This window comes from Ceratotherium simum, chromosome 2, assembly GCF_057802395.1.
Source record: "Ceratotherium simum simum isolate JZ-2026a chromosome 2, ASM5780239v1, whole genome shotgun sequence".
Lineage (NCBI taxonomy): Eukaryota > Metazoa > Chordata > Mammalia > Perissodactyla > Rhinocerotidae > Ceratotherium > Ceratotherium simum.
The window spans coordinates 96,617,496-96,632,639 of record NC_141901.1 but is presented as its reverse complement, the minus strand read 5'-3'; the positions used below and the strand labels follow the sequence as shown (position 1 = coordinate 96,632,639).

Genomic DNA, 15,144 nt, shown 5'->3' with positions numbered 1-15,144 from the left:
TCTGTGGACGTGGCCCTCTAGGGACTCACCAGTGATGTAATTTCATCCAACGGCCTCTTCCAAGTCTTCATCCTCTTTTCTTTCTCTGGAGCATTAGCTGTTCTTCACAACCATCTTGGAATGCTCTTTCTCTTGGCTTTCTTGCTGTCTCCTCCTGCTGCCTTCACCAGCTCCTCTTCTACTTCCCTAAATGGAGCGTGCTCTGGGCCTGCCCGTCCCCTTTTCCTTTCTCTCCCTCCTGCTGATTTTATCCTCTGGCGTTGCGTTAGCTCCCACGTGATATAGTGACTCCCCCATCTGGAAAGACCCATCTCAAGTTATAGAATTCTTCCTCCCAGCAGCCAAGATTCCCGACTCTGGGCCTAACTTACCTTTCCAGCCACATTGTTTCTTGGTTTGTTTCTGGGAGGTGGTTTGACGTACTTCAAAGAGCAAGGATTTAGAGGCAGAGAGCTAGGATTACGGATCTTGGCTCCATTGTTGGCTGGCCGTGAGAGCTTAAGCAAGTTCTCTGAACCTTTGTTTTCTCACCAATAAAACAAGGATAATAATAGTACTTAGAGATATTTTTGACACTTCGAGGTAGTGTGTCTGGCACTTCACAGGTACTCGATTGCTAGAAGTTACTATTATTTTTGTTACAGTGATGATATGAGCAACCACAAACCTTTGAATCAACTTCCACACACTGTGCACAGGTACTGTGGGCTGAGGAGGAAGCTACAGGACGCAGCAGCCCCAGCATTAATGGGTGCGAGGACAGAGGCAAGGGAATCATAGCCAGGATGATAGAGCAGCTCTTTGGACAGCTCTGGTATTCCCTGTTCCCTTCTCCTTAGCATAAATCCCCCTGGTCAGGGTGGAGAAGGTCTGAGAGTGAGGGCGGGGCGGCTGTCCAGCACGGAGCCTCAGCCCCAGCCTATGTCTGTGGAAACTCTACTTCTGGGGAGAATGAGTATTATAAATGGATATATTATAAATGGGCATTGCGAATAAGCTAAAGTACATCACGTGCATTATCTCAGTGGAATCTCTATTATAGCCCTAGGAGGTAGGTACTAATCTGAGCCTGATTTGGGGCGTGAGAAACTGAAGCTTGAGACTAAGAGTTTGCCCAAAGTCATGCAGCTAGGAAGTAGCAGAGCCAAAACTCAAACGTGGGTCTGCCCAGGTCCAGAGCCCAGGGGCTCCCATTTCACTCTTCTGCCTTCATTTTTGGGCTGACTGAAACATACAAGACCAAGTTATGAGCACTCGGTGGTTCCAAGTGACATTAAAATTACTGGCGTCTGTGCTGCCTATTTGCAGGCAGAACAGAACCTCTCCCAGTGACATTATGAAGTAACTCCACCACGGAATCAACCCTGGTCACCACCAAACACTCAAACTAACCATCAGAAAGTTACGTTATAGGAAAGATCTGCTTCTGAAGTAAAATCCCTTCCAGAGAAGTGCAGCTGAACGCGGAGCAAATGTGTCCAGCTATTGGTTGAAACTCCCTCGAGGACTGGATTGCATAAGCCAGAAGGCACTTAGTTCGGCTGCGGTCTTTGAAAATGTCCATAACCTCCCAAAATAAAAAGGTTGTGGCCTTTAAGCTTTTAAAATGTAATCATTTCCGTTTATGAGTGGAGTCAATTGTTTCACAATTCTAACACTGTTTACCTAAGAACCAGTAAAATGCACAAGAAACGAAATGGCTTTGGAGTCCAGCAGACTCCTGTCAACAGCCAAGTCCAGATACTAAGAAATCTCAATTTTATGTACTCTCCAGGGCTCTTGTGCCCAATTCAGGCAAAGGGTGCTGTTGACAGATCCTGTTCACTTATCCCAGTCAACGAATGGGGACACAGAGGATCCACCAGAGTGAGGTGTAGATCAGAGACCAGAAAGCAATTTCACCTTGACCTTCCACTTTTACACCAATGGGCCTCGTGCTTTTAAAATTATGGAGCCCTTTGAGGATTGAATGAAAACTGCCACTTCTTCCAGAAAAATGCTCCACCTTTGGAGTCAGCCATAGCTGGATTTGAATCTTGGCATCACCACTTAGCTGTGCTTCTTCAGGCAAGCTACTTAACCATTGAATGTCTTAATTTCCTGATCCATAAAATGGGGAAATCATAGTAGGCATCTCCCAGGGTTGTGATGAGGCTTAAATGCGTTGGTGCAGTAAGCACTCAGAGAGGAGACAGGGGGTGCAGAGTAGTCGTTACGGAGACAGGCTCTGGAGCCTGAATTTACAACCTACCAGCTGTGGGATCACTTAACCACCCTGATCCTCACATTCTCCGTCTACCAAGTGGGGATAATAGTCATAGTGACCAATTTTGTGGGGTTATTGTGAGGATGAGAGGAGTTAATATGTGTAAAGTACTTATAGCCTAACACATAACCTCTCCAAAAACAATTGTAGCCGTTATTATGATCTCAGTGTCTGGCACATGGCAAGTGTTCTCTACATGGCAGCCATTATGAAGTTCACATTACAAACATCTAGGATAGGAGCTGTCTTCTCTCTTCACCGGTCTCGCACGGCTCCTCCTATACTGTTCTGTATGTGGACTCTGCAGTGTGTATACCTTATCAGCTGACGGATGCAACCAGCTAGTAAAATGTATCCCACACGACTGTCTGCACATGAAAATAGGATAAACTGATGGCCCAAGCTACAGAGTGATTTATGTTTTGAAACCTTGAATCTCACTAAGACAGTAGCCATGCAGAATATGAGGCCAGTAAATACCAGTCAGTGGTTCTTATATTTTCTTTAGCTGGCATTTCCAAAGCATCTTCTGAAGTGGAGTGTTATTTTCTGTCTTAAGTCAGAATCACTCAACCAGGGTCTTCAGACACACTGTGGTCATTTATCGTGCAAGGAGCAGGGATCCAGATCACCGATCCAGAAAGCCATATTCATTTATTTCCAGTGGTTCTCAAAGTGAAGCCTCTAGTCCATGAGCATCCTCGTCATCTGGGAACTTGTCAGAAATGCAGAATCTCAGAGCTACAGAAACTCTGGGAGTGGAGCCCAGCAATCTGTGTTTTAGCAAGCCCTCCATTCCAATGCCTGCTCCGATGTAGACCATGCTGGTCAGTCCTTGAGATTCAGAGAGCAAGTCAGTCCCCAGGGAATAGAGATCTCAGGGAAAACTCTATTTCCAAAGAGAAAAAGGACCTGGTGATGTCTTCCTATTACCCAAAATACCTCTCTAATTTCGCTAGGGCCAGGATCTGCTTCATTATTCCTCTAATGGGCTGAGGACAAATGCCAGCATGTGGAACCTGCTCTTCTCCTGCAGACACTCGTGTCCAGCTAGAATTGGCAAATGTACAGCAAAAGAGATTTGTACAGGGCAGCGGTCTGGCGGCATTTGGGCATGGGAAAGGAACCAGTGCAGGGGCTTCGGGGACTATGGGCAGGTTTGGGTCGACTGTATGAGGATAAACTTCAGTTCTTTTTCGGCACCTGCTGTTGGAGCCACCTTCCTGTCACAGACAACCGCCCTGGGCTCTGGTTCCCTCCACCTCCTGTAGCTCTGCTTTTTATCTGTGTGTCTACTTCAAGTTGGACTCAAAAGTAGAGCATTTACACTCTGTTCAGGTTAGGGGCCAAAAGTCACAGAGCCGGATCCATGCTGCTTACTTCCCATGGTGATCACTTACATAAAGTGAGAAGGCAAGGCAGGGTAGTAGGAAGCTGCTCCCCCTGAAGAGTCATTTCAATGTATTATCACCTAAGGGGTAACTTCCCAGAGGTGGAAAGAGATAAAGTCCCGAGTCTGTCCTCCTCATCCCTCTGCCACCTGCATGATTTCAATTTTTAAAAACAACCCATGGTTCATTGCTTTCATATCTAAAGTTAATAGATCTAAAAGGGTCACACGTCCCCACTTAGCATTCATCACTCAGGTGAGAGAAGCCACCAACATCAGCAGGGCCTCTCTGTCAGCTGTTTAGACAGTACTGCAGTGCTCACGTCTGACTCACATCTAAATGACTCACATCCAAAATGTTCTCCCTTCGTTTCCCTTCTGTGAAGAGCAAAGCTCAAACACAGTTGCTCTTAAAAAATGTCGACGGGAAGAAGCACAATTGGATTTTAGAATAACGTATCAACTTTGATTTTTCTCCCCCCCCCAAATTATATAATTTTTAAAACCGCACTGAGGCAGATGTGTGTTTACTTTGAGAAGTAAAAATGTTAACATTTAAACTGAAAGCCTGTTTCAGTTTTAAGGTACTTAATTGCCTTCCAGCATATAATAAACCGAGCCCATCTTGTCATTCAGCTAATGGAGGGAGTGATAGAGAGATAGGAGCCCAGGACCCGACTCATTCCCGTTTCCCTTTGTACTTGGTTTACTTTGGCACCGTGCCTCCTGTGTATTTTACACTTCTTTACATTTTGTACATCCCTGTATGACAAATACTTGTCAAACAAAAACTAAACAGATTTATAACCCCTAAACTTGAAATGAGCCAAAATTGAACTGCCAAAACTTTATGACTTCATTTTCTTTCATAGTTTTCCACTACATTGGTTCAAACAGACAAACCCCACTTGAGGTCAAGCAGAGGTCATTTCACTTTCATTACTAAAATATAATTTACAATATGCCAGACCTAAACAAGTTTAGCCTAAAGGGTTTGTCTAATGTAAACCATCTGTTCCTCAACAATACAGCTAATTTCCTGCCGTCACCGTACAGTCTACTGACTGCTTCTTTAAGGGTTTTTACGATTTTTTAACTAGATCAGGATTTATGTAAAATTTGAAAATGAGTCTATAGTTAAAACTCATTTGTACCAAGTAACTTGAGCATTTTTAAAATGCAAATCACTGTGTAAATTGTTCCCCAGAAACCAAGCTCTGAGCAGATTTTTCTGGGTTCTTCTCTGCTGGCTGCTGTGCAGGTGTTCCCCGGAAAGGTTTTCTGAAATCTGCCATTTTCATTGCTTTCCGTGCTTCTTTCCAAAGCAAAGCCCCAAATTTGGTTATGACCAGCTCTGGTAAACTATGCCCTCTTCCTTCTTTAGGCTGGAGAGGAGCTGGGACTCTATGCTGTGTGGCCCACCGGGTATGGGTAAGATCTGACACGACACACTTGGGGTCAGAACGTGCTCTTTCATCTGTCTGGACGGGGAGAAAGAACAATCGGGATTCCACAGAGTGACCGCACACGGAGGGCTGACCTCACGGCCCCGCAGGGTGTCTGCCCCAGGCTGGGCCTCCAGAGACGCTCTGTGTCCAACGGGGTGCCGGCCAGCAGGCGTCTCTGGTTTCAGGCAGGACGGTGTGGCCCGGAGCAGAGGCCCTGCACACGCAGCTCCTTGGGCTCTCCTAAAGACTCTGGATTCTTCTCTAAGCCTCTTTCTCCATCTGCAAAATGGCAACAGTAAGAGTGCTTCTTCCAAAGGCGAATACGAGACAACTAACTTGCTTACCTCACTGCAGGGGAATGCAGCGGCCTTCTCGGCCGTGAAGCCCCCGGGACGGCGCGTCAGGCCGGCGCCAAGGTCCTGTCCACCCTTCTCCTCTTCCAGTCCCCAGAAGTTTGGCCTGCTTGCTTCCTTTCCCGTCTGCCACCATCCACTCTGCCACAGGAGTCTTGCTCCCCCAGCTCCACCCGCATTGCCCAGAATCCTCAGAGGAGCAGGCCACAGGTCATTCAAACTCGCACCCACCCATAGGCTCCAAAACAAATTCTCTGTCATTTTTCAAGAATTTTTTTAAAAACTAACAACTACAGGAGAACAGAGAAAGCTTAACAGGAGGAAACTTAAATTTTTTTAAACGTAGAGGGAATTTTGGAAGATTGTCTAGAACTGCTTAAGGCTGTAAATGGATCTAAAGCATTTGCATTTACTCCACTTCCTGGATGACTTCTGTAATAAGGATAATAAGATTTATCTAAAGAGCACTTATTAGTTGGAAATTACTTTCATACACTATTGCATTTAATTTCTATTGTCTATGGAAGCTAGGTATTATATTATTTTATAGATATGGAAATAGAGATTCAGAGAAGTAAGAAACTGACCCCAGGTCAGCTGGCTATTATATAGGGCCTACCCTGGAGGACCGTTGTAGTAAATGAGTTAATATTTGTTAATTGCTTAGAACAGTGTCTGGCACGTAGAAAGTGCTATATAAGTATTAACCATTAATAGAAAGCAACAGGTCCAAGATGCAAATTCAGATTTTTCTGAATCCAAAGCTCACGTGGTTTGAATTACAGCACACTGCCTGTGGGTTGGTTTCAGCAGGGGCATGAGGGGGAGGAGGAGGCCTCACTCATTGTATCAGTCTAACATTCCTTGGGTTTAGTTCTTAATTCCCATTTTCCCTCAAAAGAAGTTTATGACTCAGTCCCTTACCCTTCTCTATCACCAAAAGCCCAGGGATCCTGTTTAGATCAAAAAGTAAGTAATACCTACTATGCCATTCGAGGGACCTTCACATAAATTGGATTAATTTACATCATTAGGAAAAGTTCTGATGGAAATCCCAATGTTAACATCATGTGGGAAAAATTCACCTTGGGTTACTCTTGCCACAAAAGCAAAATCATCTGAGTGTGAGTACTACAAAAGGAAAAAGTAGGATGGTTCAGCTGGAGACTTTCTCTTCACCCACATGCTGCTCTCCCAAAGGAATTCCAGAGCTTCCACAAAAATCTAGACCCTCAAAGCAAAATGAAAAATCGTGGATGAGCCTGCGATTGCAGAAGACATTTCACGATTTAATCAGATGAAAGGATTGGTCATACGTTTTTTTAAATTATTTACTTTTTTGAATTGGTAATATATTCGCCTGGTTCAAAAATTTTAAAGTATGAAAGGGCATAAAGTGACACATCTCCCACCTCTGCCCCCCCTAGTTCCCACCTCCACACGCCCTCGATGACCACTGCTGTTTCTTGAGCATCTTTTCGGAGTTTCTTTATGCATATGCAAAGAAATATGAATATAGTCATCCTGTTCTCCTCCTCTTTCACACAGAAGCAGCATACGGCATTAACTGCCCTTTTGCTGTTTATTTTCCACTTAGGAATAGGATTTTGGAGATCTTTCCATATCAGTACACAGAGGATGTCCTCATTCTTACAACTGTATAATATTCTATTTACTAGCTCTGCCATAATTAATTTAACGTCTCCTCCAAGTAGACATTTAGGATCTTTCTGCTCTTTGGCTGTTACAGACGATACCAGGATGAATAGGACTGGATCAAGCAGCTTTGAATTACTGAATGTTTGCATTACCATTGCTTTCAGCAGAAGTAACTTTTCTATAAGATGTTTCCAAATACAAACCCCATAAAATCTGCTTTAATGAATAAGTGAGCCCTGTTTTTAATATGAAGTATTATTTGCATGGAAGAATTAATGTTTCAAAATCCTCAATTCCATTTTGTGCTTTTAAGTGGGTATTTTGCAGCCAGTTTATTTACACTTATAATTAGGTTAGTGGGCATTTTGCCCTGGAGAATATCAGCCTAGAACAGAGCCAATCATCATGAATTCTAAATTAGTAGAGTTTGGATTAGAGAAGTTTTTTACTTAATTTTCTAAACTATTGTTTTAAACTCAGTACAGAGAGCTCTGAATTCCATATGTATTTGCAATATTGTCAGCTTCAATTGGGATACTCAGAGCAGTATTCTTTTCTAAAAAAATAAGGATTTAAAGTGCAAGGATTATTTTAAAAATAAGTTTATGTACAAATGCATTGCTTTAAGACTTTTTTCCTAACAAATTAGACTAAATGTCAGATTAGATTTGAAGTGAATTTCAAATCTATGTCTATAGACATTTACTGCCAAGATCAGATGTCACAACTTAATACTTATTTTCACTGGGAGCTGGATGCATTCCCTGGTCTGTTTTTTGTTGTTTTGTTTTGTTTTGTTTTGTTTTGTTTTGTGTGAGGAAGATTAGCCCTGAGCTAACATCTGTTGCCAATCCTCCTCTTTTTGCTGAGGAAGATCGGCCGTGGGCTAACATCTGTGCCCATCTTCCTCCACTTTATATGGGACACCGCCACAGCATGGATGGCCTGACAAGCGGTGCATCAGTCCATGACCAGAGTCCGAACCTCAAACCCCGGGCCACTGAAGCAGAGCCCATGAACTTAAACGCTGCGCCACCAGGCCGCCCCCACTCCCTGCCCCCTGCTCCACCTGTTTTAATGTCAATCGGTAAACAACCCACCTGCGAAGCTGTAGGGACATCAACTGTTGTGAATGGCAATGCCTCTCTTCAAGAAATTGAAATCAATTGAAAAGACAAAATATATTCATGAAAAGAGCAGCAACAGCAAGGTAACACTGGCGAAAAGTCTGTAGTGCTGCCCTGTGCCAGACCCCCTGCTGAGTACTGTACAAATGTTCCTTATTCAACATTCACAAGAACCCCACGAGATAAGGACGATTATTATCAATTCTCATCATCCCGTTTTATAGATGGGGGAATTGAGGCCCAGGGTGAAACGTTGTACGTGGGTCACACAGCTGGAAAGTGGAAAAGGCAGGATTCACACTCAAATCGCCTGACTGTGCAGGTCATGCGTGGGACCAGCCAAACGCTGCCTCTAGCATATGGTTCATTCAGACAGGAGGCACAAGGACCGCAGAGGAGGCAGAGACCACAGCGGTCAGGGAGAGTTTCCGAGGAAGCAAGAATGGGATAAGAAGAGAAGAGCACATTCCAAACGTCCCACTTCAGGAGGACGGCCTTTGGTTTGGTTTCTCTGGCTTTTCACACAATAGATATCCTAAGAATAGGAGAGCATTGCAGGAACAAGGGTGTTAAGCAGGAATGCGCATGGTGGTGGGGGTGGACAATGAGGAGACCTATTTAACTAAAGCGAGGCTCTCATATCGAGGAGTAGCCAGGGAAGGCGGGTTAGGACCGAATCACAGTCACTCTAAGTACCTGGCTAAGAACTAAGGCTGCACCCTCTGCAGCAGGGCATCTCACACTCCAGGGTCCACTGAGATCACCGGGAGTCTTGCTAAATGCACAGTCTGATTCAGTAGGTCCAGGGTGGGTTCACAAGTCCTCATTGTAGTAAGCTTTGAGTGATGCTGGTGTTGCTGGCCTCAAGACCACACTTTGAGGAGCAAGACTCGAGGCAACAGCAGGAAACCATTGCTGGAGCAGGAGGCTGGGTGGGGGGGTAAGGGCGAAACAAATTTGCCTATGGCGCCTCCTCTGAGTTGCAGCCAACAATTTTAAAGACTTACAGACCTACGATATTTTATTTAATCTGATGTGTAGAACCTTTCTCTCTACGCCCCACCTCTCTTTCCAGATGCCAAGATGCCTTGCCTTAAGAAATGTTTTAAACTACACTTTTCCTTTCTCTCATACAGAGCAAGGCCAAAGAGCTGCCACTTTCTGCTGTACGTTTTATGGAAGAACTGGGTGAATGTGCCTTTGGAAAGATCTATAAGGGCCATCTCTATCTCCCAGGCATGGACCACGCTCAGTTGGTGGCTATAAAGACCTTGAAAGACTATAACAACCCCCAGCAATGGACAGAGTTTCAACAGGAAGCCTCTCTGATGGCCGAACTACACCACCCCAATATCGTCTGCCTTCTGGGTGCTGTCACTCAGGAACAACCTGTGTGTATGCTTTTTGAGTATATGAATCAGGGGGATCTCCATGAGTTCCTCATCATGCGATCCCCACACTCCGATGTTGGCTGTAGCAGTGATGAAGACGGGACTGTAAAGTCCAGCCTGGACCATGGGGATTTCTTGCACATTGCAATTCAGATCGCAGCTGGCATGGAATACCTGTCCAGTCATTTCTTTGTCCACAAGGACCTGGCAGCTCGCAATATTTTAATCGGAGAGCAACTTCACGTAAAGATCTCAGACCTTGGGCTTTCCAGAGAAATATACTCCGCTGATTACTACAGGGTGCAGAGTAAGTCTTTGCTGCCCATTCGCTGGATGCCCCCTGAAGCCATCATGTATGGCAAATTCTCTTCTGATTCAGATATCTGGTCCTTTGGGGTTGTCTTGTGGGAGATTTTCAGTTTTGGACTCCAGCCATATTATGGATTTAGTAACCAGGAAGTGATTGAGATGGTGAGAAAGCGACAGCTGTTGCCATGCTCCGAAGACTGCCCGCCCCGCATGTACAGCCTCATGGCAGAATGCTGGAACGAGATTCCCTCCAGGAGACCGAGATTTAAGGACATTCACGTCCGGCTCCGGTCCTGGGAGGGACTTTCTAGTCACACCAGCTCTACTACTCCTTCTGGAGGAAATGCCACCACGCAGACAACCTCCCTTAGTGCCAGCCCAGTGAGTAATCTCAGCAACACCAGATATCCCAATTACATGTTCCCGAGCCAGGGTATTACCCCACAGGGCCAGATCGCTGGTTTCATTGGCCCACCAATACCTCAGAACCAGCGATTCATCCCCATCAATGGATACCCAATACCTCCTGGATACGCAGCATTTCCAGCTGCCCACTATCAGCCAACAGGTCCTCCCAGAGTGATTCAGCACTGCCCGCCTCCCAAGAGTCGGTCTCCGAGCAGCGCCAGCGGGTCAACTAGCACTGGTCATGTGACCAGCTTGCCCTCATCAGGATCCAATCAGGAAGCAAATATTCCTTTGCTACCACACATGTCGATTCCAAATCATCCCGGGGGAATGGGTATCACCGTTTTTGGCAACAAATCTCAAAAACCCTACAAAATAGACTCAAAGCAACCATCTTTGCTAGGAGACTCCAATATTCATGGACACACCGAGTCTATGATTTCTGCAGAAATGTAAAATGCACGACTTTTGTAAATGTGGTATACAGGAAAAACTAGAAGGCCGTAGAAAAGATTTATATTCAAATGTTTTTACTAAAGTAAGGTTCTCATTTGGCAGACATTGCAACAAGTATCTTCTGTGAAGTGTAACTGTGTCTTAGCAAGCAGGGCAGACACCAGCCAAAAAAAAAACGCTGGGGGATTAACACTCCATCAGGGTGCATGCCCTGGCGTTGGGATTGGTACCTCTGGTTTCAAGTACTGAAAACTGCAAACCAGTGAGGAGGAGAATCTCATGATTAAGTATCAAACCAAAAAGGAAAGTCAGATGGTGCTTCGTATCTTCACCTTCGGTCGTCACGACTGGTCCCTCCCTGAAATGTATATAGCGTAGCGTTTGTCTACCTGCTGTCTCTTCTTCAGGACAGATGTTCAGGAATGATGTTGATTCATTTTAGACTCTATGCATTTTTGTATGGAAGTGATGTTCAGAATCAATGAGGAAACCTTAGGCCAAATTTGAAATCCTAGATGGAAACGAGCCATAAGACAAGTATAAGATCCCCTGAAGCCTTGTACACAGTGGGGCTTCTCTGGAAAGGTGCAGAGTGTGCCTCTTTGTGAATCTCCTCTGCTGATCATGAAGGCCTTTTCCACATTTTCTTTTTCCACAATGTGTTTACACAAGCCCTTGAAATAACATAGGGCATCAGACCATAAGAAGGCTAGATGTGGATGCTGGAATTGATTGTTGGTTGATAGCACACTTCATTGCATTAGAAATGAGGCACCAAAGGACGCACAGTCAGGAGAATGGCCCCTGGGCCTAGATCAGCATCCATGGGAGAGGAACAAGGGTTTCCACGGTGACAGCGTCTCAGAGCATCCCTGGACCAAGAACATTGAGAAACAGAGGTGTGACTGCAGACCAGCACAACTGCCTGCCTATGAGTTGTCCAAGGTGTAGGGGCACTCACCATCAGCAGACTCTGGGCAAGTAGGAAACTCCATGACAGCAATATCTAGTCAATTTAAAGTTTCTCTCACTTTTTTTGTCTGGTCTGGAAACGTTCACAGTTTTTTTTTTCCAGCACCGAGAGTTCTGACAATTTATTCATAGAGTTAGGTGGAATCCAAAGACTATGAATTCTGTTTTGCAAAATATTACAGTGTTTTTAAGAAACAAGTACTGTACTGAGTTCTCACTTCAAAGATTACCACGAACTGAATTTTTTAAGCTGGTAAACAGAAGCAACATGATCCTTTTTGCCTTACTCAGAAGGAGGTATCCAACGTGCCTCTCAGGTCATTGACCTGCTGGCCATTTTTGCCAAGTTTAAATTCTTATGGGTTTCAAGTTCTATACAGGAAGGAATGTTATTTTGATTTTTGTTAAAAAAAAAAAAAAAAACTCCTTTATTTCTAAGAACAATGTCTCCAAGTCTCATTTTTTTAATTTTACAGCTAAAGAGACTTATAAAGAGACTTACAGGATATAAAGTAATTCCTGGAAATGATATTTGATGAGGAGAATGTAAGAGAATTAGAAGCACATTGATGTTTCAGTTTTGTAAAAGAATACAATTAGGATGAGAAATCAGGAAATACATTTACCAAAATGTGTTACAATTTTCCCAAACACTGAATCTTCAGACAGCAAACATGGACTTATGGTACTGTGAACTCAAAGAATTGGCTATATCCAGATATATTTGGGAGATAAATTAAGACATATTTTTGTGGCATAAATAAGCTGATTCAGAAGTTACATTTCTTAGCTTTAGGTAGAGGAGAATATTTGTATCCTTTTGTTGCTATGCAACTGTTTAATGATGAAGATTCAAACCACAGTTTTGTATCTCATACGACAATCAATTATTTTCCAAGAATATTTATTATTTTAATTAAACACAATTTCAGTGAATCTGAGTTTTTCTAGGAGTCCCTTAAAGGGAAATTAGCATTCCATGAGCCAGTAAAATACCTACTCTGGAAAAACATTACTATGGTTAAAAAATAAATCCAAGTTAGTTTTTTATAAAGAACTATAACAGTTATTGAAAACATTTTATAATTACTGAAGTCATATAGGTGAGCAAACTAAATTTCAAAACCACTTGTAATACTGTATTTTATAATAGCACTGTGATACTACATAACAGTCCCTTTTGTATTAAAATAGTATTTTTTCACAGACTGAAAAATATCTTTTGCTTTGTTGACAATATTTTGTAAGATGACTATTTTCAGATCTTTCCCCTTTTTTGCACAAAGCTATGTTTATGGTTTGTATCACAGAATGAAAATATATCTCTGCATTTTTATATCTGGTCTGTTTCCTTGTTTCCTGTGTTTATTTTTAACTCAATATAGACTTTCTTCAAATATATAACGGCAATATTCAGATATTTTGCCCTACCATATCTTTCCTTATTTTCACTGCATGCATTTAATCACTGTATTACTTAATGTTTGATTTGTTATTATGGGCATTTCAAATAGACAAGCATGGAATTGTAATGACAGAAAGACTATTTTATATTGAGGATATATGCATTTGTATTTCACACACCAGAGATGATATTAAACACTGATTATTTTATGCTGCTGTTTATTAAAAATGTTTACCATAAAATATTATTTCCTGAATATTGCTATCATGGAGGTATTTGGGAATTTTAATATTATTTCTAATGATTGACATTTCATAGAAAGAGGAATCAAAATTATTATTTACTGGTATTTCATTGAAATAATTTTTTTTAAGGCAGCTTTTAAAATAGACTTGGGCATTGTTTTGCTAGAGATCATAGGTGGAAGGGAGAATACCAATGATTTCATGACCATATTCTATCCACTTATACATGGGCAAGATTTTAATTTTTAAAACCAAAATAAAATATTGAGTAATTACTTTACAACCAAATGGAATGTAAAAATTGGTTTTAAAAGTTGCATCCTTTTCTGCTTTGGTGTTTCCATGTGAACTTAGACATCCAAAATCATGTCTTAGAACTCTGAAGAAGAAAAAGCTGTGTACAGCTTATCATGTTCAACTTAGAGTCCAACCATATTGATAAAATAAAAGAATGTGGCCATTTAATTGTCACAGCTTATCTTTATGACCTTATCTGCCCAAAAGAAAGAGGTTCCCATCTGGCGATTAATACACATTGTCAAGGAGAATGAGTATCATTATGAAAGTTCAAAGAACTTGTCCATTTCTGCTGTTTAATGCAGATGGGAATACAATGAAACCTTCAGGGCCTTATCCATCTATTTTAGGTACAGCCCTTGTCACCACCTCAGCAATCAAACTCAATAGAGCAATCGCTTCATGTGGCAGTAAGACCCCTCTCAGGGTGGGTTTCTCCCTCTCGCTGGAACTCCTCCATCTTCCCTTCCCTCCCGCTTCCTTCTTCTGTCTCTCCAGGCTCTTCTCCTCCCACTGTCCCCAATCCCTCCACTCCATGGTTTGGGTCTTACCCTTAGTTCCCTAATCACCACCGTCTGCAGGCTGCAACACCACCTCTGGTAACGCCTACTATAAACCGCTAAATACTGATTCAAGAGGAGCCCTATTACCTACACACCTTCAAGATGATTGCCTCTCCCATTGTTCTGCCAGAGTGGTCCTCAGACCAGCAGACCTTGGAACTTGTTAGAAATGCAAGTTCTCAGGCCCTACTTCTAAGTACTGGATCAGAAATTCCCGGGGTGGGACCCAGCAATTTGTGCTGTAACGAGCCCTCCTATATTCTAGAGATTGAGAATCACAGAAGCAGCCTAAAGGCATGATGGTCATTACATCCTTAGTAATGTAGAAAAGCATTTAATAACATTTTAGCCACTTTAGTCCCCTTAAAGGAATCAAGTTTTACTTAATAAAAAATTCAGCACTAAAAACTTTTTGCATTAATCATTTGACAATTGGTTATATTTTTTGTAGTTGTTCACTTGGATAGAAAGCTAACAGCTCCTAGCCTTTGTCAAGAATATACTCCTTGTCTAGTTCACTCAAGACCCACGTCCTGGATGGTGACCAAGAGCTTTTCCCTTCATATGGACAAGCTCAAAAGAGATGATCTCTTAGTGTACCTTTTTCTGACTCCTTGCCCTGGTGATTAACACGACTACAAGAACTCTCTTCTGTGTTGCAACTGGACAAAGTTAAGGTCACGAATAGGCCAGTCTTTCTTAGGAGGAAGGAAGGCCCAGCTCCCAGCAAGCATCAAGCAGAAGCAACTGCAGAGGCTTCCTGCCTCCCTGAGCTTCTTGTGACAACCTGACCCAGTTGGCTGGATGCAGTCACCTGTGCCTTGTTCCACCGTGTTCCTTTGCCAGCTGCCGTCC

The 15,144-nt window shown here is 42.9% G+C and overlaps 1 protein-coding gene across 1 annotated transcript in view; it reads left to right on the top strand.

Moving 5' to 3' along the window:
- ROR1 (ROR family WNT receptor 1) overlaps positions 1 to 13,894 on the top strand; it is a 375,729-nt gene extending 361,835 nt beyond the window's left edge. The window contains exon 9 of the mRNA XM_087449539.1: positions 9,380 to 13,894. Coding sequence (XP_087305665.1) covers positions 9,380 to 10,807 — 1,428 coding nt within the window. The 3' untranslated portion in view covers positions 10,808 to 13,894. The remainder of the gene's footprint in view (positions 1 to 9,379) is intronic.
- The last annotated feature ends 1,250 nt before the right edge of the window (positions 13,895 to 15,144 follow it).